This window comes from Pogona vitticeps, chromosome 11 (assembly GCF_051106095.1).
Source record: "Pogona vitticeps strain Pit_001003342236 chromosome 11, PviZW2.1, whole genome shotgun sequence".
In the NCBI taxonomy this organism is placed as follows: domain Eukaryota; kingdom Metazoa; phylum Chordata; class Lepidosauria; order Squamata; family Agamidae; genus Pogona; species Pogona vitticeps.
In genome coordinates, this window is record NC_135793.1 from 5,568,148 (window position 1) to 5,590,416 (window position 22,269).

General features: G+C 44.4%; 1 protein-coding gene across 1 annotated transcript; it reads right to left on the minus strand.

Annotated features, from left to right (window-relative positions):
* Positions 1-6,525: 6,525 nt before the first annotated feature.
* On the minus strand, positions 6,526-20,883 carry ITM2A (integral membrane protein 2A). Its single transcript, XM_020807695.3, has 6 exons — positions 20,588-20,883; positions 13,293-13,424; positions 11,405-11,593; positions 10,903-11,013; positions 10,190-10,340; positions 6,526-7,582 (listed from the first exon to the last, which is right to left on the minus strand). The coding sequence occupies exons 1-6, from the start codon at positions 20,669-20,671 to the stop codon at positions 7,494-7,496; spliced, it is 756 nt and encodes a 251-aa protein (XP_020663354.1). The 5' UTR covers positions 20,672-20,883; the 3' UTR covers positions 6,526-7,493.
* Positions 20,884-22,269: the final 1,386 nt, after the last annotated feature.

Sequence of the window (22,269 nt, forward strand, 5' to 3'; positions counted from 1 at the left end):
TTTTATAAGGTTTTATGCATATGTGACTGGTCTAAGGACTGTAAATAAACTATTATTATTATTACTATTAAATTTTTTTAAAAAAAAAACAATGTTTAACTCTTGCGTAGGAAGGGCCATTTTCTGGAGGTGCCGCCATCTTCACTTTGGACCTGAATATGAAAGATAAGTTGAAATCACAGGTAGTTGATCTTTGCCCCATTGAATACAGGCAAATTGGCCAACACACCCTGCAATTTACAGCTTCCTAGCTCATTTTTTTTTCTGGTTAAGGCTCAATACTTGTCAGCACTCCCTCGTACTTGAAGAGATTTGGAACCTCAAACAGGAGAAATGCTCAGTTATCATCTACGAAGACTCTGATCAAAGACTTATATATTCGGAAGTATTGGGCTAAGATCATAGAATTAAGATCACAGCATAATTTATTTATTTATTTATTTAGTTTATTGTTAGTTTGTTATTGTTATGCATATTTAAAATTTTCTTGTTATTGAAATATACATGTAAAATCAATAATTTATTAAGAAATATTACCCCCTGATAATAAATTGACATTGGATCACGCAGTGGTGTTGTGAGGTTTTTCTGAGGTATATCTATATTTTAGTGGCTGAGGAGAAAAATAAGAAGCTGCTCCCTCATTTTCCTAATTTATGAGCAGAAGATGACTGGACGGGCTGCTGAATTTTAAGTGAACCCTCTCACTTCATGGGATCCTGCTAATCACCCCTCTAGAGAGCAACACAACGATTTAAGAGAGCAGGAGAATGGATGGGGCCCACACAGCTGGGTCTCCCATGGGAGGGAAACAGCTGGAGAGCTCAGAAAGAACATTTGGGCAGTGGCCCTTGTCCTCCCAAGACCTTCCAACCTGAGGAACTCCAAGATGTTTTAATTCACAAGCAGGTGTCAAGGTTTTTGGGGTGTCCCGTGCGGTATTTGGGGTGGGTGGAGTCAGAGATCAACCGTGCTATCGGATGCACGGCTGGGCAGAATTAAGCTTTCCCGATCACTATGTGATACCACTCTGATGGCAGAAAGTGAGGAGGAATTAAAGAACCTTGTAATGAGAGTGAAAGAGGAAAGTGCAAAAAATGGTCTGAAACTCAACATCAAAAAAACTAAGATCATGGCCAATGGTCCCATCATCTCCTGGGAAATAGAAGGGGAAGATATGGAGGCAGTGACAGATTTTATTTTCCTGGGCTCCATGATCACTGCAGATGGAGACAGCAGCCACAAAATTAAAAGACGCCTGCTTCTGGAGAGGAAAGTGATGACAAATCTTGACAGCATCTTAAAAAGCAGAGACATCACCTTGCCAACAAAAATCCGAATAGTCAAAGCTATGGTTTTTCCTGTCGTGATGTATGGAAGTGAGAGCTGGACCCTAAAGAAAGCTGACCGCCGAAGAATTGATGCCTTTGAATTGTGGTGCTGGAGGAGACTCTTGAGAGTCCCCTGGACTGCAAGGAGAACAAACCTATCCATTCTGAAGGAAATCAACCCTGAGTTGGAAAAGACCCTGATGTTGGGGAAGTGTGACGGCAAGAGGAGAAGGGGACGACAGAGGACGAGATGGTTGGACAGTGTCATCGAAGCGACCAACATGAATTTGACCCAACTCCGGGAGGCAGTGGAAGACAGGAGGGCCTGGCGTGCTCTGGTCCATGGGGTCACGAAGAGTCGGACACGACTAAACGACGATGTACGGCATGATGGCTGGACAGCAGAGAAAGCTGATGGGGGGGGGGGAGAAATGGTTGGTTTGTCATATGGTGTTGGAGGAGAGTTTTACAGGTGTCCTTGAGCGCTAAAAAAGTAAACAAGTGGGTCCTAGAACAAATCTAGCCTGAACTACCTCTGAAGGGGAAAAAATAATGTTGAAACTGAGGCTGTCCTTCTTTGGGTACATTTTGCGAAGGCAGGGTTCTCTGGAAAAGACACTCATGCTGGGAAAGGTGGAAGGGAGCAGGAAACGAGGAAGGCCAAATGTGAGATAGACTGACTTGATGAAGGAAACCACAGGCTTGAATTTGCAAGACCTGAGCAGGGCTGTTGAGGACAGGGCCATTTGGAGATCCGTCCTTCATAGAGTCACCGTATGTTGGTGGCAACTTGGTTCTTATAAAAGCAGCAGAAATTTTGGTAGAACGAATACTAAAGAATCAGCAAATCGACTTTGCAAGGCTTTGTTGATGAACATTTAGAGCTGGTTTTCAACCTCGAGGTTAGGGGATCGCCTCGCCCTGCCTGACGTTACTGCTAGCTCCTCGTAGAGGAAACATTGTTGGACCAATAAATATATTTGTTTTTTTACTTGCTACCTTTCAGCTCTCGTTACTCTCTGCCCACGCCTCACTTTGACACGTCTGTCTCAATTTTTAAAAACCCGCTTCCGACCTGCCACAAACCACAGGGTGACAGAAAGCTCTTGCTTCCTTCCATTGACACTCAGCCTCCACATCCCCCCCCCCCATGTTGGTTGAGGGGAAACCACAATGGCAGCAACGGCTGTGACCTTGCGTGGGAAGATCAGACGGGGGTGGGTGGGCTGAGGGGAAGGAAAGCGAGCAAGATCAGGGCGTGCTGCTGATGGTTCAGACAAGGAGAGCAGGTGTCTGGAAGGAAATGCTCATCCAGTTTGCAGACGACACGAAATTGGGTGGCTTAGCCGAAGCAAAATTCAAAATTATCTAGATAGGCTTGAGCGCTGGGCTGAAAACAACAGGATGAAATTCAACAGGGATAAGTGCAAAGGACCACATCTAGGAAAAAATAAACCAATGGCACAGTTACAGGATGGGAGAGAGACCTGGCTCAGCAATACTACAAGTGAGAAGGACCTTGGAATCATCACAAATCACAAGCGGAATACAAGCCAACCGTGTGATGAGGCAGCAAAAAAGGCAAACACTATTTTAGGCTGCATTAGAAGAAGAAGCCAGTTCTGGACATCCCACTTCAAGAAGGATGCCAACAAATTGGAGCAACTTCAGAGAAAGGCAACAAGGATGATCAGGGGGCTGGAAACCGAGCCCTAGGAGGAAGGACTGAAAGAACTGGGCAGGTTTAGCCTTGAGAGAAGACAACTAGGGGAGAGACAATAAATAGTGCTTTCCAAATACTGTACTTGAAAGGCTGTCAGAAGAGGCTGGGCTAAACCTATGGAGTACAGAAACAACACACCTTGACAAATGAACAGCACACCTTGACAAACACACCAGGGCAAGACCATCTCCCAGTCACTGAATTGATTTTGAAGCAAAGTAGGATCAAGAAATAATCAAGTAAAACAGGGCTGCTTGGATACAGGACAAATGTTCTGGGACTATGGAGAAATTCAATCCATGCAGCCCTTACATGCAATTTATGTCTCAGCACGTGTATAAACAACGATCTAGCAAACACTATTTAAGTAGCCTGCCTCTAGTCAGAAATTGTCTAATCATCATAACATCTCATTTGTTTTTAATTTTGTTTTAATTCAAGTCAGAGCTAACTTATAGTGACCATGATGGAGCTTTCAACGCAAGTGAGATATGTAAGGAATCGTTTTACCCGTTCCATTCCCCCAGTGAGTGTCCATGGCTGAGCAGGGATTCGAACTCAGGCCTCCTGAATCTGAGATCTGTCGCTCTCTCCACTACACCACTCCAGGAATCCCTATATTTCGTATGCATCCGGAATTTTGGATGTGACTTGCCTTTTCAACATTTGGGGGCCGCATGCTATCCCTCCCACTACTAAAAACATCACATATGGGCAGGCTTATGACAGAGGGACGGGAGGTGCTTTACAAAATCAAAATGAATGGGCTTGACTTTTGGAGAAGACGGAAGGCAACCTCCCCATTCACCAAGAGTGAAAATTATCTTGCTTGGCCATTCCAAAAAAGACCAAGTTCTCTATTTAATGGTTTGATTGCTTAAGTTAAATTTCCCTGGTTTTTTTTTTAAATCAGAGCTGGGTCCCCATATTAAAAATATCTTGAATAAATAAAGAAGAAAACACAAGTGTGTGACAGCCATCAAAGACACTCAAAAGCCTGCATGTTGGAGGTGTTCCTAGATTTAGAACTGAGAAGAGGAAATTAAAAAAAAAAGGGTGGGGGGAGCAAGGGGAAATATTTTTCAACTTTGAAGAATAATACATTGATTTCTGTGCGAATTTTTGTGCAGCAAAATCCCTTCTTTGTGAGAGCTCAAACTGAAATAAATCTGTCTACCTTTAAAGTGCCATGATATTTTGCCTTTTCCTTACCACCACCACCACCCTTTGAATTTTGCCAAGCATGTTGAGAAATAGCTATTTCTTTGGAAACTACAGTCCGGAAGGCGTTTCATTTCCCTTTGCCAATTCTGACATCTAGCGGACGAGTCAAGCGATGAGAAACTCAACTGGAGGTTAGAGAAATTCAACCCTGATCATTGGAGGTCTTATGTAATGCACTGACATGGCACTGAAATGTAAACGCAGGCCGTTGCATACGTTCAGCGAGTCCTGGATAGCTGTCTCATCATCACCCTTTAGGAAAGGAGGATTGTTGAATGAGCTTGCTTGTGAACCACTGCGACAGGAGCGGAATCTAAATCCTTGGCAGTTTTGTGAGCAAAACGTCAAATAAACAAGGGCGCTTCCTCGGATGCTGCTGTTTGTGGTAAGAGAGAAGAGACCATTCTGCCTGTGTAACCCCCAAATCTGACCGCCTCCCTGTATTCCCTCATTTAGTATCTCATGATGGCTTGCAGGACACGTACCGCATCTAGTTCCCCACTGTGCTGGAATGGCTTTGAATGTGATCAACGCCACCTCGTTACAGCAGTTTCATATTATCTGGACATCGGTGGCCACCATCTTATGGAATTTTGGCACATGTCGTTCGGTGGAAGTCTAGAACGCCAACAATATTGAGCACTTACTCCATGAACTGCAGGAATCTGGGAACCTCGCCAAACGACAAACCCCATGCTTCTACAGAATGGAGCCATTAGCAAGCTAAGCAGCACCAGCCTGCGACAACTGTGTAACACAGGCTACAGATGGGCCTTTCACGTTTAACCTGATCAAAACCACTAAAACTGGGCTTGTGTTTGGTGTTCTTTTGATTCCCGGAAAGCAAGCCATTAAAACACCAAATGGTTGATAACAAAACGGTTACCCTACAAGTTTCAAACTCCTCTGTTTCCTGCTTGTGGAACTTATTTCACCTTGTAGATATCAAATTGCTTGATAAAATATGGGAATGGTAAACTGCTTCTGAGGACCAAATGCCTAGAAATGCCTGGATATTCTAAATCAGAATCGACTTCACTGCACGGAATTATTTTTATGCCAAAACCTTTCTTTCACCCTTTGTATATCAAACAGCCCGATAAATTTTTCATCCAATAGCACTGCAAAGACTATTGCCAAGGTCTCAGAGCAGTGATCAGTGAGTGCTGTCAGATTTTCCAGTAATCTACAACCAGTTTTCTTCCTTGCATTCTCCTCCCTCTTTGTTTTCTTTCATTTTTCCTGTCTAAGGTATGCCCTATCTATAGGGGAAAAAAGGAAAAAGAAAAACAAGCATAAATTGATAGGGAAATTACCATATCTTCTCTTAATTTGTAGCCATCTCTCTCTTTAGAGGATTGTATTCTAGTTGTGTTGGTTTTGTGCAAGGTCTTTGATTGCGCTTTCCACTTTGGTTTTGGGGGGAGAAAGGCCTGTGTGTATTCACCATTTGATGTTTTTAAAATGTTACACAATTTAAGATGTTATTCTGTTAAAGTTGTGTATTTTGGTGGGTGCTTTTTCCCACTCTCCTACTGTTAATTATATGGAAACAGACCAGTTTTCTGTTGCCTTGCCTCTTTCTTCACAGTAGTTCTTAAAGATTCTTTAGAGCTTCTGGGGAGTCACAAGAGGCAGATGGGAAACCTGAAAAGCCTTTCCTTTTTTGTAGGATTCAGTGCACAAAAATGCAGCACACACCCACAAAATTAGGAAGGTTGAATATAAAAAAGATGGCCACACACACCCTTAATTTAAATACAACCCACATATGACCTTGCGACAGGGTGGATTCCTTTTGGCTCCAACCTGTGTGAATCTTGGGAGAGATTCATAAAACAGCCTTTGCAGCCGCCTGTGCTCATGATTCCACCCTTGGCAGAAGGATGATGATGAGGGCTGAATACAAAAACATTTTTCAGCTGAACTTGAGTCTTGTCAAATACGTTAAGCCCGACCCAATATTGAAAAATACAGTGAACAATATTAAAATAATGAATACTATACATAGCATAATCCCTGGCTTCCTCTAGTGGCCAGTTCTGGCGAATTCAAAATATATTTTCCTAGGAATCATCTTTTAGTATTTTCAGACCACAAATAAACGAATCAGCGGATACCGGTTCTGTGGATAAGACAGTCCTACTATATATTCTCCATCACTGCAGATAAAAAGCCTCCGGGAGGAGACTGACACCTTGTAAGAACGGCAAGTGTTGATGTTTAAAAAAAAATGAAACCACCACAGTCTTAAAGAAACATTTATTAGAGGGTTGCAGGATTGTGTGAAATATAAAGTCCCTTATAAAACACTTATCAGCTCACTAGCAATCCTTTTACCACCGTGTTCCACAGTCCTCTGCACGGACTGTGCAAGAGTCTCGCCTTGCATATAAGAAGTTCTGCTCTAAAAGTTTTATAAGATAGACTCAAAGGGAATTTATAGCTACAGAAACATGGACAACTGGGCCAAATCCAGCTGTCATTACTCGTAAGCTCGTAATTTAAGATGTTGAAACTACTAAGCAACAAAATATTAACATAAAAGCTTTTAAGGAGTAACTGTGCTTAGAGAGACAACTAAGTATCACAAAACGAAAACTAAGAAGAGAAAAAAAAAAGGAGCAAGATCAGCTTAGGGAAGGTTCCAAATATACATACAAATTCAATACAGTAATTGCACAAAAGGAAAAAAAAAGCCGTATTAGCCAATGATTACCAAGGTTAAAGAATACATGCTTCACACATGAATTTCAAATAAAGTCTTGATGCTATTTTTCCCCCTATCAGGAGATCAGGTGCAGAAAATTTTTACAGGTTTAAGCAAAAATGTGCAAACCAGAGTATAATGAATTGTTTTCATCATCATTTTGTGAAGAGTAAGATAGCAATTATATTTCTATGCAGGACTTAAGCTTTCACTTTTAAAACAGTCTGAAACAGATACAGGGGAGAAGAGGCGATCCGTTAACGTGTTAGTTTCTATTCAAAATTGGTTATCTGGAAAATTCAGCAGCACCAGGGAATCAAAGAACAAAAAAAAAACCCTATGATGAATCTGGAGTTTGCTTTTCGTTTTTTAATCTAAGCAATTCACAAAAAAAAGCATAAGGCTTTTGATTATCACTGCACATTTTAATTCTGAAGTTTTAAAGATGTAAAGCTTGGACTTCTTAATGAAGATGCGTGATTGTCACTCTGCCGCGTGGTACTTTTCACTGCTGACAGATCTTGGTTTCAACAACAAACAGGTTTTCAAAGTGCCGGATTGTGTGGCATTTTTCGGCTGAACGTTTCTGGAGGCCTGAGGTTCGGGGGGGGGGGAGAGCAAAAAATAATTAAAAATAAAACAGTGATTAGCCGAGTTGAAAAAACACAAGTGTAAGAGAACATGAGGCCTTTTTTTTCCATTTCAGTTCTGTGAGGAATTCTCTGCATCTTTAACCAAACTGCAATTTAATATTCTGCAAGGAAATCCTGTTATGCTTACACTGAAGAGAAGGCTAGTGTTACACCTCTGAATTCTTACCGTACGAGTGAGATTATCACTACAAATAGGGAATTTTATATCCTTTCCTGCACAAGCAAGGGAATAGCCATTCTCATTGAGTTCTTTAAAATGCTTCATGTGGGTTGCTCTCTTTGCAAGAAGGAGCAGCATCTGCCTGGAGTCACAGAGGACTTACTGTACTGGTTGTTGTGGTTTTTTCAGGCTATTTGGCCGTGTTCTGAAGGTTGTTCTTCCTGACGTTTCGCCAGTCTCTGTGGCCGGCATCTTCAAAGGACACAGAGTGCTGTCCTCTGAAGATGCTGGCCACAGAGGCTGGCGGAACATCAGGAAGAACAACCATCAGAACACGGTTAAAGAGCCCGAAAACCCCACAACAACCAGTAGATCCCGGCTCTGAAAGCCTTTGCGAATACATTGACTTACTATACGTTAGCCGGGCCACTTGATTTTCACATCTGAACATGCTGAAGTTTCAAGGAAACAAAAGCGAAACTAGAAATCTGTTTCCAATAACAGGTCAATGTTAAGTAAAGTGATCCTCACAAACATTAAACTATGCCTGACTGCAACTATGCCATGAAATGTTCTTGCAGCCAGATGAAGCCCAAGCAATGCTGCGACACTCTAGAATCACCCCCGGCCAGCTTTGCCAATGCAGGAACATTATTGTGAGTAGTATTAATAAGAATCATCATCTTAGAACTGCAGAGCCAGAAGGGACTACTGTTGAGTCCGGGTCCTTGCCAAGGAGGCCCAGTGGGGGGGAAGCGAACTCCCCACCTCTGGCTTGGCAGCCAGAGACCTAAACCACTGAGCTATAAAGCAATTCCAATTAACATCTTCAACAGACGTTCCCAACTCTGTTTTTGGCCTTTGAGGAGCTCTTCTCAGGTTCCAACGCTCTCTGTCAAACAAAGATACAACATAAACGAACAGAAAATCCCCTTGTCAGATTTTGCCGTATGTGGTCCTCTCCAAATGTATCAGGGCGCCCCCCATGGCCAGCATGGCTCATCTAGAGCTGGAAATTCCCCTAGCTTAGTTATGGTACTCTTGATTCTTCCCCAATTCCCTTTTCCTAATTTTTAAATGAAAAGAAGGCAGTGGAGACACAACCCCAACAGTACTGGCTGTTTCAAGTAGAGCTGAGGGAAATAACACTCTCAACCATGGACAGACACCAAGGATACTGGAAGTGTTTCACTTATCAGCTGTTTCTGGCATCTGCGGGCAAAGGCTTGGAACTGATCACCCGTGGATACCACAGTCCTACTATATACAACAGTCCCTGCACATAAACCAGTATGTACACTGGTAGCCAGGACTGCCAGAATCTTAAATATAGTGGAGGCTACCTGAAGGGATTTCCTCTACAGGCTGATGCATAAGATTTCTATTGCTCAATTTCAACTTGCTGAGCAAAAATCAGGAAAGGTTGACAGAAAGCTTCTCTTCAAGAAAAAGGAGACAGACCTGTTGGGCCCATCAGTGAGAGAGAGCCACACTTCCTCATACAAACCTAAAAGACCTGACCACTGAATCCCTAGAAGAACACACAGCCTATTACAAAAAAAGGTGGGGAGGGGAAGAGGAGGAGAAAAAACTCAACTAAGAAGAAGAGGGAGAAATAAATCCCAAGAGAGAGGAAAAAGGAGCACTTGGATAAACTGAGAGTCCGACACACAATCCTAAGGTGGTGGTTATGCAAAAATGGTTTTCAGCCTTGCCTTAGTGCTGCAAAGATGCAAGAAGCTGCATGCATCATAAACAGGGACAATACAAATGGGAGAATTAATAAAGCACCCCATATCATGGAAGACCACACTGTTCTCAACATCACAGCCTGGAAACTCCTGATTTTCTATGAGAGTGCAATGATCAGCTTGTTTGAGGCCACTCAGGACAATCATGAGGGCTGACATAAAACCATTTCCTGCCAGGCAAATTATGCCTTGGATGAAGCGCCTCCAATTTCACTGGATAAAGACCAAGCCAATCCAGAGAGCACAGCCCCCTCCCCTCCAGACGTATCACCACTGCTAATCTCTTTGGTAAAGCAGCTCCGTCTTGGCATTTATGGACCATGAGCCACAGTTATTTTCTGTGTACCCCAAGATCTTATATTTCTGCATAAGCAGTTATTCTCAACTTTCCAAAACATTTACATTTAATCAGTGGCAAAGATCTGAGCTGCAACTAATTCACCGGAGATTAAATGCAATGTTTTGAGTTCCAGCTCAACCACTTTCTTATTGGGCAGCTTAGAATGGCAAGAGGGAAGTTTGTTGGACTGTTAAAGATCATTTTCCCCCCAAAGCTAACAAACAGAACTCCAATTTCTGGTTTTGCTTCCTTTTCCTGAAGAGGGGAAAAGGTTGAAAAACCTAACGTGAAGCTTACCGATGATCTTATCTCTGCGCTGGAGTCTAAAAGTTTCCTTCCCAACGCAAAGCTGGTAAATGAAAATCCCCAGATCGGACACATCATCAATCTCTTCTGTCACAACCATTTCTTCTCGCACAAGGTAGGTCTGAGGCAAGTAAGAACCAGTCTGTAGAGCGGAGAAAAAGAAACAACAATGACTTTAATATTTGCATAGTAAAAATGAGGAAAAGGCTGTATGGTGTATGGTCCTCAAAACAATACAAATGCAGGAACAGGTGATCACTTTATTGAACCATTTATATATAACCATTTTATATATATATATAAAAATAAAACAAAACCAAACAGCAAGCTTTCTACGACAATTCATCTTTCTCAGGCTGTGCATCAAGTTCTCATGGATAGCTCCCCAAATTATGTTTATACTGGAGTCCCAAAGTCTCACGGGCACTGTTGGGAGCCAGCTATAGATTGGCAGATCAATTCTGTCCTCTAACACTCAGGACCACACAGGCTGGCTGTGCTCTTACAAGATGCTGGGGGGGGGGGAATCAAACACCCAACCTCTCCATCTGCAGCCTTGGTCTACTGCAAAGTCATCATATGCAAATGTGTGAGCAAACGGCAAGAATAAGTAAGGGACGATCTCTGGGATTACGACCTCACCAGAGAAAGGACACTACACGGTCTTCGCAGGTTACTGTAGGCTGAAATAGAGCAATACATACCGCTAATTTTGCGAAGAGATCCATCAGATTCCGTGGGGGCATAACAATGGAAGTATTCAGAGGGATCACATAGCAGTTGCCAAGCTGCAGATCAAGGTAGGCTGTGAGGAGCTATAAGAAAGCACAAATACATAACATGGATTTGACTCTACCCTTCAACTTATGTCCACTATCCACAAAGCATTTTCTATATTATATGAATCCAAAAAGCAACAACAAAAAGGGATGCATCGTATTCTAATCAGAGGTTTCCTTCCTTCAACAGAAGGGGTTTTTCCTTCTGGAAGAAGTGGCTTCCACTGGAGTAAGGGGAAACGGGCAGCTGATCAGATCTAGCAGTTTCATACTTATGAAGTATGCTAGATCTGATAAGATGGACCAATGAAAAAGTGTTTCGAAATATAAAAATAAGTTTAAAAAGGGAAAAATGACCCATTCATTCCTGCAGAACCTGACAAAATGGTAAATTAAGAGAGAAAGAAGGCTTGGCACGACAACCTACCCTGTCAAAATCATGAACAATAGCTGCAGGATCACTGTCGGAGAATTTCGGAACAGGGACGTCAATTATGGCGATGTTGTCAGCCTCACGAATATCAGCCTCTTCAGCAATGGGCAAGAAGTAGGGCTCGGCCACCCGATCTTGATTTTCCTCTCCCACGTAGCACATTTGTCCACGGAATACTTTGTGCTAGAAATTCAAACAGAAATATATTGAAACGTTTTGAGGGCAGATCAGAAGGCACCGGCAAGCCACTGACGGAATACAATGTCCTTTCATCGCCAACTGTAGAGAAGGGACAGCTATAGTTGCTCCTGAAATGGGGGTGGGTGAAGTAGCTGGAGCACATTTCCGCATCTAAAACCTGACAAAATCTCCAAACATTTCTGGGTTTACTAGTCCTAAACCCTTTCTCTTTTTTTAAACTCCCAAAGCACACACAAACCAAGACACATAGTTCATGTGGAAAAGATGACTTGACACAACGAGAATACAATTAAGCAGCATTATCACTTCCTTAGTAGTCCCTGAATTAAACTACTATCAAGTCTTTCAAATATTATCAATACATGATGTGGTTTTGTAGATTTACTGCATTATTTAAAATCGACACCATTTGACTTAACAAAACAAAGGAATGCCTACAACAGCCCTTGGACATGCATGGAAACAATTTGTTCTGAATTTGCAAGGTTCTTCAAGGCAGTTTCCAGATTCCGCCTTCAATCTGGAAAAATAAATAAAGCTTAAGACAAAATAGTAATTACGAAGCAACTACTAATATACTGTACTTACAAAGGAGAAAATGGAACAACGTATTTCTGATGTTATTTTCAGAGCTGCTACTTATGGTAAAGAGGATTACTCCAATTTCTTGATTACTTTAAAACTAATTAAGGATGCTTTTGTTTGTATGAATACATACAGAGTTTTGGGTTTTTTAAACATATTTGAGAAATCAAAGAATCCTTTTACCACTGTTAACTGCCCATGGCCAAACCACCCCAGCCTATACCAGCAACAGGCTTACCTACTGCCAAAATAAAAATAAAATAAAATAATAGCACAGCTTAATTGTCACTATCATTATTTTTGTTGTTTTCTATCTTAATTTCAACTTTCAATTTTAATTCCCAGCTTATTGGCTGGGAGAGTGGCTGCATTTTTAATATTGTTGCAAACCACCTAGGACACTTGCTTTTCACTGGATGGATAGTATAAAAATTAATTCATTAAATCTTCAGAGGGGTTGTTTGCTTCTTCCCGATTAATCAGCTGCTCTTTCTTATATTTGTGTACATGCCTTGCTTTACAAAAAGGGGGAGGACAATAGATTTTCTATGAATTACGGATATCACAACTAAAAAAGCACTTCCCAGCAATGATTTTTCACGAGGCTGTCTAGTATGCAATTCTGCAAGGATTTTTCACGATTCTTATCATAGACACAGCACTCAAGAGGAACCGCCAGCCCCTACAAGGCACATGTGACCTCTGTGCTTTTAAAGGATTGGGGGAAGAGAGGCCAATGAGAGGAGGGATACAACAGGAGTCAACCACTGGGGAGGTGGGCTGGGATGCGGTTACACAGCCTCTGCCTTTTTTTTCCTGAGGACTCAGAAGACAAGGGAATATACAAGAGGGAGAAAGGCAGCTCTTTCCACGCCAGGCACCTAACCCCTGTAGAGAACCTGGACAGTCTCTCCAGGCTGGCCCTTGACCACCACACTTTCGGAATAGGTCACTGCAAATTTCTGTGGAACATTCCAATTCAACTGTCTGCCCGCCCCCAAGTGTGTAAAATGTTCCACCTTGAATGGCTTATGCCTTCCTCTGCCAATATCACTCCAATGCAAAGCTAAGAAAAAAAGTATAGATTTTCCATTACCCTTGGCATGAAAAACTTATAGATGCAGGCTCCGCCGACAACCACTCCTGCCAAGATGAAGGCAAGACCAAGGAGTGTCAGAAGACATTTTCCAGACGAGTGTTCGTGGGTGTGTGTCGCAATCTCTGGATCCTTCAGGAGAGAAAAGAGAGCAAGAATATACTTTTTAAGTTCTTTGTTGTCTTAGAAGCAGGATCCCGCTTAATCACTTCTGACCATGAATCAGCAAAATGACACCACACCAAGGGGAAAGACAAGATGTTAGGTAAGAATCTTAAGAAAATTTCACAATAGTTGTTGACTCAACAAAAACCCGCTACTCCTTCCACGGTGTTTGTAAAGGCAGCTCCAGAACAAGTATCACACTTTCCTTCAAAATTACGTTCCAATAAATTTGGCTTTATTTACTGAAACATTAAATGGATTTCATGCTTTAGAAAGTCTTTCTGCACATTTAAGAGCATGACTACACACTGTTCGCTATTCAAGGGCACTCTTCCTAAGTTTCTGTTTATGGCGGTACAAAGGAGATGCACCAAATTTCAGTGGTCAAGCCCTTTAGTGGGTTTTCCCAAGCCCAGCTGCCTTGTCACCTGCAGCTGCCGCTGCTTCACACATTCCTCATAAGAGAAACTGAGTTTTTGCACTATGCCAATCATGTAAGATTTCCTCCACTTCAGCCCTTTGACCTTCTTCTAAGACCCTGAAGTGACTCTGCAGATATCAGCGAAGCTACTACATTCTTAGACTGTCACCCTCCATTAAGGAAAGACATTTTGGCCCACAGCTCCTCAGTTCATGCCCTGCATGTCTCTCCCGACCTTCCTTCAGACATCCGAGCAGCTTAAACAGATCACCAGTGCTCATAACAGGCGTGGCACTGAATGGAAACTCCCCAGCTGCTCAATGTCAGATTAAGATTTCAGAAGGACAGCTAAGAATACCAATTCTGCCATGCTTCTGGCAATGCACAAAGTGTTTTTTGGCTAATCTAGGAGGACTGGTGCCACATGGATTGAGGCCAAGGATGAAATCCATAAGGTAAAATTGCTCTAACACTTTCCACGTTCTACATGCACTTTCGTTTTTCCTTGAAAAAAATATTAATAATGCTTATTTATTTATTTGATTTATTTATTTGATTTATATCCCGCCCATCTGGTCTGGTCGACCACTCTGGGCAGCTTCCAATAAGGTGTATACGAAAACTTAATGCTTGCTTAATGCAGTGGTTAAACTGCTGTACTGCAGCCAAAACTGTGCTCACGACCTGGGGTTCCACCCCAGGTAGCCGGCTCAAGGTTGACTCAGCCTTCTGTCTTTCCGGGGTTGGTAAAATGAGTACGAAGCTTGCTGTGGGGGGGTGGGGGCAATGTGTAGCCTGCATCATTAATTTGTAAACCGTCCAGAGTGCTTTAAGTGATATGGGGCAGTATATAAGCACCACACTTTGCTTTTGAGCATCTCAAAGGTGTATAGTCCAGGATTTATTGATTGCACTTATATCTTGCTACCAAATGGTGAGCCATTCCTCAGGGTGGTTCATCGATTGCACTTATATCCTGCCCATCTAGTGGTGAGCCATTACTCTGGGTGGTTTGCAGTTAAAACAACCACCCACCTGCCCACAATATGCAAACAAACAAGTAACAGGAACAAAAAAAATCACACAGAGACAACAGTGGCAAATAAAATTCAATCACACAGGAAGGGTATTCTTAACTGCCTCCTTGAAGAACATAGTTTTCAGCCCTTTCCTGAAGGACAGGAGACAGTGGCCCTGGCCTACATGTACAGGCAACGCATTCCAAAGCATCTTGGCCACCACCAAAAAGACCAGGTTGCTTGTGACTGTTTTCTGAGCCTCCTTTGGGATGGTCACCCATAATGATGCCTGGGAAGACCAGGTGATCCAGGCAGATGACCTTAAGGAGAGACACTCTGACAGGCAACGAGATCCCAAACCATTAAGGCCATTAGAGGTTCATATTAATACTTCTGAGTATGGCATAGAAGCAGAAGTTGATGTGGGCGCACCAGGATCAGGGAGACTCCTGAAAAGGAGAACTTCTGTGACACACAAGAACGGCGTGCCTTTTAGTTATTTCAAAATGTTGGCTCGTGACGGTTCAACACCCCGGAAACAAGATTGGGGTGCAACACTTTCCAATGGCCTGTCAATCCCTGGCTCTGGTATCAAATGTGCAAAAATCTTATTCGTAATTCATAACTATAGAAGGGAGATCTCTCCCTCACTGTTCTATTTTTTTAAAAAAGCAGTTTTGTTCCATTTTACATTATGACCTCATAATGCTAAAGTGGAGGCAGCAATTCAGTTGTGCATTATTTGGATTTACACTCTTAATCTTAAAATTACATTACATGAACTGGATTTTTTTTTTTGCCATTTCATGTACCCTAATGCAAACATTACACCACCCCCTAAATTACTGACATGGGAAACCCTGATTCCTTATCTATTAACACCTAGAAGAGGAACACACATCATGGATCACCAAAACAAGACGAAAAAAGAATTAAAAAAAGAAGTGTCAGCAGCAGAGTCAGAATAAATTCTGTTATGTAAAAGCAGTCTTGTGCTTTCCAGAAGCTAAACTTTGCTGTTCAAGCAGCTAGTAAACAATGACAAAGGTTTTGGCTTTAAAAGCTAACCAAGGCAACAAGGCGAACAGCCAATATTTATTCATATATGCAGTTACTTCATCACATAGGCCAATCTATTACAAATTCAGTATATTCTACCACTCTGGGCGGCTAATGTGTCACGTCAGCTAAATCCATCACCTTGGAAACATTGAATGACAGGTGCCTAGTAGCCAGCTTGCAAGAGTGAGAGAGAGAGAGATCAGGAAGCTAACAAACTTAACCTCTGCCTCTTGTGCAATGGGAAGTGACTCAAAGTGCATCTCCAGGCAATGGTTTGCAAGAACAGAGACTACCAAGCGGTCTCCTGGTAGCTGCTTTGCTGTAGTGCAGAGGCTGTCAATCCCCGGTCCACAGCCTGAGCCGGACTGGGCCGCAGAGACAGACCTCCTGCCCCTGCACACACTCCCCTCCGTACAGCTGCTTTGCGCGCATGCTCGAGCTTGAGTGCTCCCCCACCCCTTCATGCATGCGTCCGCACAAAGAGGTCCGTAGGCATGCACATGTGTGCTCCTGCACATGTGTAAAGGAGTGGGGTGGGTGCTCACGGTGGCGCATGAGCTCAAGCACTCCCCCCACCGCTGCACGCATGCACCCTAGAAAGAGCACCCGTGCGAGATTCCATGCCTTCCTCAGAGGCTCAGCCAGTCTGTGGTCCCAAAAAGGTTGGGGACCGCTGCTGTAGTGTATATTATTAGAACGGCACAGTTTGAACAGCATTTAATATTGGCTTCTGGCTCATGAGTTGGAAAAATGGATTCCCAGAGTGAGACTTCATGCTCCAGCAGTGGTCCATCATCTTGAGTAACTCAGGTGTCCTTGGCTGTGCTGCCCGGGGTTTCTGGGAACTGTAGTCCACGGTTCCCTAAGTTTGCAAACTGTGTTAAATGAAGCACAGATGTACCTGACACACTTGATAGCTTATGCTGCAAGTAGGAATACAGCATGAGTGACCCAACAGAAGGCACCAGCAACTTTTCTCTCTTTTCAACAGCTCCATCTTGTCTGGAGAGCCAAACGAGTGACATTTTGAGCCACACAGCCTTTTTTTTCATCTGTAATCTCAGCCATCCAAAATGTGTCATGCATTTCTACTTATTACACAGGATTAAACCTGTGGGGGGGGGGGAAGAAGCCTCATATTTGCACCACTATTTCATAGTGATTAGGGCAGTGATGCCTCCTACTTTTACACCCATTTATGGTTCTGCCCATGCACAAACCCAGGCAGAACTCTCCCAGCTTCTTTACACCACCTCCTCCAGAGTAGAGATGCAAGAGGTCTTCCACACACAAGGAACACTAATTAACGGCTGCTGATCTGTCATCTCTACCTCTGAATTGTAGGGCACCGATTAGTATTTGCAACTACTGAACTGCAAATTCGCAACAAAGCTTTCAGTTGCTTACAAAACATTGGAGAAAAGAGGCTCCCCGCTGGAACATTTATATGAAAAACAGGCAGAGCTGAATTCACAGACATTTGATGCAGTGCAGTCGCTGGCCTCAAAAGAAAAGAGGATTAAAGACAGAGGAAACATCTGTAACAACAAACAGGGGGACTCTTCGTTGGCTGCCAGACAGGAAACTAGGCAAGAGTCTCTAATCAAATTCCTGTCTGAGGCGGTGTTTATCATGTTTCACTAAGGGAAATCTTCATACAGCCAGCTTCCATGTAAATGTTTCTGGAAATACAGCTAAATTAAGGGCTAATAATACCAAGATACCGGTGAACCTTTTAGACTTAGATGTCCTCTTTTGTGGGGACCTGATCCCACACTGAAACCCACATGTTATTTTCTTGGCAGAACTGCAATCCATTCATTGGTACCCATTTCTCCTCAACCTTTTCACTCTACCATGTCTGAGTGGTATCAAAAGACATGTATTCCTCAGAAATGTCTGTGCAAAACTGACACCCATTATCTAGTAGCAGCTATCTAAGGGTCTTACTTTCATTTTCAGGAATCCTAGGTTTTATTTGGGCTTGCAATATACTTCAATTCATGACAAACTGCTGGAATGCTTGAGATAAGCACAGTCTGACCGAAAACAGGAAACAGTTCATTTCCAAAATGAGTTCCCATTTTATGTTTCAGAGGTTATACTCTGACTATCCAATTATATATACCCCTCCCACCACACAAAAGAAATCCGAAGTCACATATACTCTAGCTCAAACACAGTTCTAGCACTGAAGATAGTCAGTGGTCACAGATTAATTCAACTCAATTGTAGTATTAGTAATACAAATAAATATGCAAACAGTGACCCACCTAGTTTAGAACTCTGACCAGTATAAACCAGCAGTTCAGGATTTGATTTAAAGCTTCCAAGGCTGTAGCATGTAAATAATATGTATACAAATGTATCTGAGATGGTTAAACACACATGCTTCTATTTCTATCTAAACAAAAACTAACTTAAACATTTTGTTATTACAGTTGTAACAAAACATCTCACTTTCTATCTGAATTGCATGGTCACCGCCTACTTGTACCGTTTCCCTGAAAATATGCCCTAGCATGATTTTTCAGGATGCTCGTAATATAAGCCCTACCTCCCAAAAATAAGCCCTACCTCCCAAAAATAAGCCCTAGTTAAATGAAACCCCACCCTCCACCCTTGTGCAGCAACCAGAAGATAACATGATTGTATTTGAATCAATGTATATGGTTGTACATGGAAAAAAATAAAACATGCCCTGAAAATAAGCTCTAATGCATTTTGGGAGCAAAAATTAATATAAGACCCTGTCTTGTTTGCGGAAAAACACGGTAGGTCTCAATCAGCTCCACAAAAGCTAATCACTGAGATAACTGCAAGACTTTAGGTGTCTCCGTGACACAATATTGCACCTGAACTAATGATGGCACCATTGTAGAGCATGCAAATCCCCTACCCTTGGGAGAAGGCCTAGCGTAGCTCTGTTGCAGAAACATGCACTGCACGCAGAAGTGTTCACATTCAATTCCATGCACGGCCAAGGCAGGAAACAGGCAAGGTTTGTGAGGCTACTGCTAAGGCTGAGACCGTCCTGGCCAGGTTCCTAGGCAACTATGAATATTCATGCAGAAGGTAAAATCCTGCTGCCTTCAGTGCGGCTCTCCACTACGAGGACTGGAGTCTAACTGATGACCTACTTCATCGGTACTAATGCCACGAGTTGAGAAAGACCTACGAAGAGGATCAGAACAGCAGCACTACTGCCATACAAATATACAGCTTTTCCATTTATCCTATGTGCTTATGATACCTTCTTGTCCCTGGAGGTTCCACATGGGAGCTCCCTCCACACATGCAAAACATTTGCTGCAACTCTGATTTTGCAAAGCCTTCTTTGCCCTTTTTCTGGCAGCCGTTCAAGAACGTGTGGCATTTTAAAACATTCCTTGCCTGGATTCGGAGATCCGGATGCCTCAAAAGCTACGGAATACTGCAAATGCCTTACCCTAAACGATCCTGGCCTGATCATGACCATTATCTCAAGCACTGCCATCACTTCTGTTATTAGAATGGAAGTGGTCTAGATGAAAAGATTATGCAAAAACGCAGAGGGAGCCACCTAAGCCACAAGGACAACGACAAATTACAACACAGCGCCCGTACTTTCAGCAGGGCAACAACAACAACAACAACAGGACCCAGGCTTCAGAAGTCACAAAAAGACAAACACACACACACACCAGCGAATGGTTTAGGTCTCTGTCGGCACAGCCAGAGAGTTCAATTCCACCACCCCCCCTCCCCTGGTGCCTCCTTGAAATAAAATGGATTAAGTGATCCATAGGATGCCAATCCTGCTCTCCAGTTTTAAGATCATTATTATAAGTAAGTGCACAGCAGTTTAGGTCTCTGGGTACTATAATAAAATATATGCAACATCATCATAAGAACTTATGGGGATGGATGCTGACGTTTCCTAGTTTCCTTCTTGCAAGGTCTGAAATCCTGCAGTTCAGTGGCAACTAGAGTAGGCCCACTGCTGCTGGTGGGTAAGCGCGGGCGTTTAAGTCTCTTGTCTGCTGAGTGGGAGGGTCGGGAGTTCGAATCCCGCCCTGGGCCTCCTCGGCGGGGGGGGGGCTGGACCCCCATGATCCACAGAGGCCCTTCCAGTTCCGCCGTCCTGAGAGGAGGAGAAGCCGTGAAAGCTGGCAGGGGGAGGAAGAAAAGAGGGCCATGCCGGACCTTGAGCTTTAAAACCAGCCTATCCAGACCGGCTCTTGTTTGGGTTGCGTTGGGGGGGGGGTTGGCCCCGGGTGGTTCCCCGACCGCCCCCGAAGGCCTCGCCTGAGGGCCGCAGCACCTCCCCCCACAACCCCCTTGAGGCGGAATACAAAGAGGTCCAAAGGGAAGGAGGAAGGAGAAAGAGGTTGTTTGCAGAGGGGGGGAAAGAAGAAAGGGAAACCTCCCTCTCCAGGCCGCCCTTCTTCTCCCCCACCCCACCCCCCGGGGGGAAGGGCTATGCCTCCCCCTCAGGCCCAGAGGAAAAAGCCCGGCGCCCTCCCCTCCCCCTCCTCGGCTGGCCTGTTTTCCACAGCCACAAAATGGCGGCCGGTGGCGCAGCCTTCCCCCCCCACACACACACACACACAGAGCGGCAGGTGCGGGGCCTGGGCCTTCCGCCTCACCTTCTCGGCCACCAAGGCCTCGGCCGCCTCCTTCTTGGGCTCGTCCTTGTGGGCGAAGGGCGACTGGAAAGCGATCTTCACCATGGTGGCGGCGGTCGGGCCTGGGCCTGCCCCTCCTGAGCCGCCCCGGGGCGGCTGCTGCGGCTGCTGCTGAGGGTGCCTGCGAAAGGGAGGGTCGCCTCCGCTGGGGTGCCGGAGCCGGTGGTCGTCGCTTGTGTTGCTGCTGCTGCTGCTCCTTCCTCCTCTTCCTCCTCCGGTTGCTGCGCAGCAGCCTCTCCCGAACTCCCCTCGGCGAAAGGGCGGAGCCTAAAAAAAGGGGCGGGGGGAAGAAACAAAACGAGCAGAGTCACGTGGCCCGGCCCTCCGGCTTCCAAGGGCTCGGCTTGGCGCATGCGCAGGAAGCCCGCTCTGCCCTCCTCCCGCGAGGTTTTTTTAAGAGGCCGAAGGGAGGGGGTGGCGGCGCGTGCGCGGCCCGCCCGTCCTCTTCTCTTTTCTTTGTCGCCCCGCCTCTGCCGGTCGGGCAGCCAATCAGAGGCCGAAAGGAAAGCGAGGAAGAAGATGGAGGGATAACCGCCTCACCCCGCCCTCTGCCCCTCGGGCAGCCAATCACAGGCCGCCGGGCTCCCCCTGAGGGCCGAAAGGGAAAGGGAGGAATAAGATGGAGGGATAACCGCCTCGCCCCGCCCTCTGCTCCTCGGGCAGCCAATCACAGGCGGTCCTGCGGGCCGAAAGGGAGGGACGGGGGGGGAAAAGAAGATGGAGGGCGAGCTGCGGATGTCATAATAAGAGCCTGTTTGCTAAATAAAGTATATAAGTTCAAATAAGAAGGAAGCAAAGTGTTCTCATTCTAAAGGCCCAACATTTGATTTCAGCGTGAGCTGGGATGGCTGGAAGGCCACTTTTCCAGACGCAGGACCCAGAGCTGTCCTCAAGTAACAGAAATCCCATGATTTTTCTAATAAAAAAAAAAGATTAAAACGGCCAACAAGCAACTTGCTTGCCTCACCAGCAGGGTCAGTCCCTGTGCAGAACGGTAGAAACGCACAGAATTGCAGAGTGTGCACATATGCATTGCTCCTTGCACTGATAATACCGTATCTCCTCTCCCCAGACTTAACTGCATTTGCAAATAAGAGCGGAATATGATGGTCGCTCCTTGGTAAACAGTGATATATCTCTTGTCACCAGATGCCCAAAGGGAATTTGGCGGCTTGACCCAACTTCAGTGGGCCTGCCAGCTGTAAACATAACTGCACGGGGACAACCAGGGCACAGTAGTTCATGCACTGGTAACCGCCTGGCTAGACTACTGCAATGCATGCCACATTGGGCTGCCCCTGGAGACAACATAAGTGCAGCATCTGCCAGCTACAGAGCTGGCAGTAAGACCCTTTCAGAAATCATATGATACTAGTTCTGAAATAATTGTGCAGGATGCCGGCATGCTGGCAGGCAGAGTTCAGGGTACAAATAATGACCTCCTGGGTGCTGGATATTTGAGGGACCATCTAGTTGCCGGATCATTGAGATCAAGCAGTGGATGGGGTGTTTGCCTGCTCCTGCCCCTGAGGACAATGTGCTATGTAGAGAGGCCAGAGAGGAATTTCTTGACCGCAGGACCTCCTCACCTGTGCAATATTCTTTCCTTAGAAGCTTGACGGGCACCAACATGGATTTGATTT

What these genes read in the sequence shown, in the direction of transcription:
- ITM2A (XM_020807695.3), bottom strand. Translation starts at nt 20,671, where the DNA reads ATGGTGAAGATCGCTTTCCAGTCGCCCTTCGCCCACAAGGACGAGCCC. An exon ending in ATAAGTTTTTCATGCCAAGG is followed by an intron (nt 11,594 to 13,292) that starts GTAATGGAAAAT and finishes TTGAATTTCTAG; the next exon opens with CACAAAGTATTCCGTGGACA. An exon ending in TTGTTCATGATTTTGACAGG is followed by an intron (nt 11,014 to 11,404) that starts GTAGGTTGTCGT and finishes GCTTTCTTATAG; the next exon opens with CTCCTCACAGCCTACCTTGA.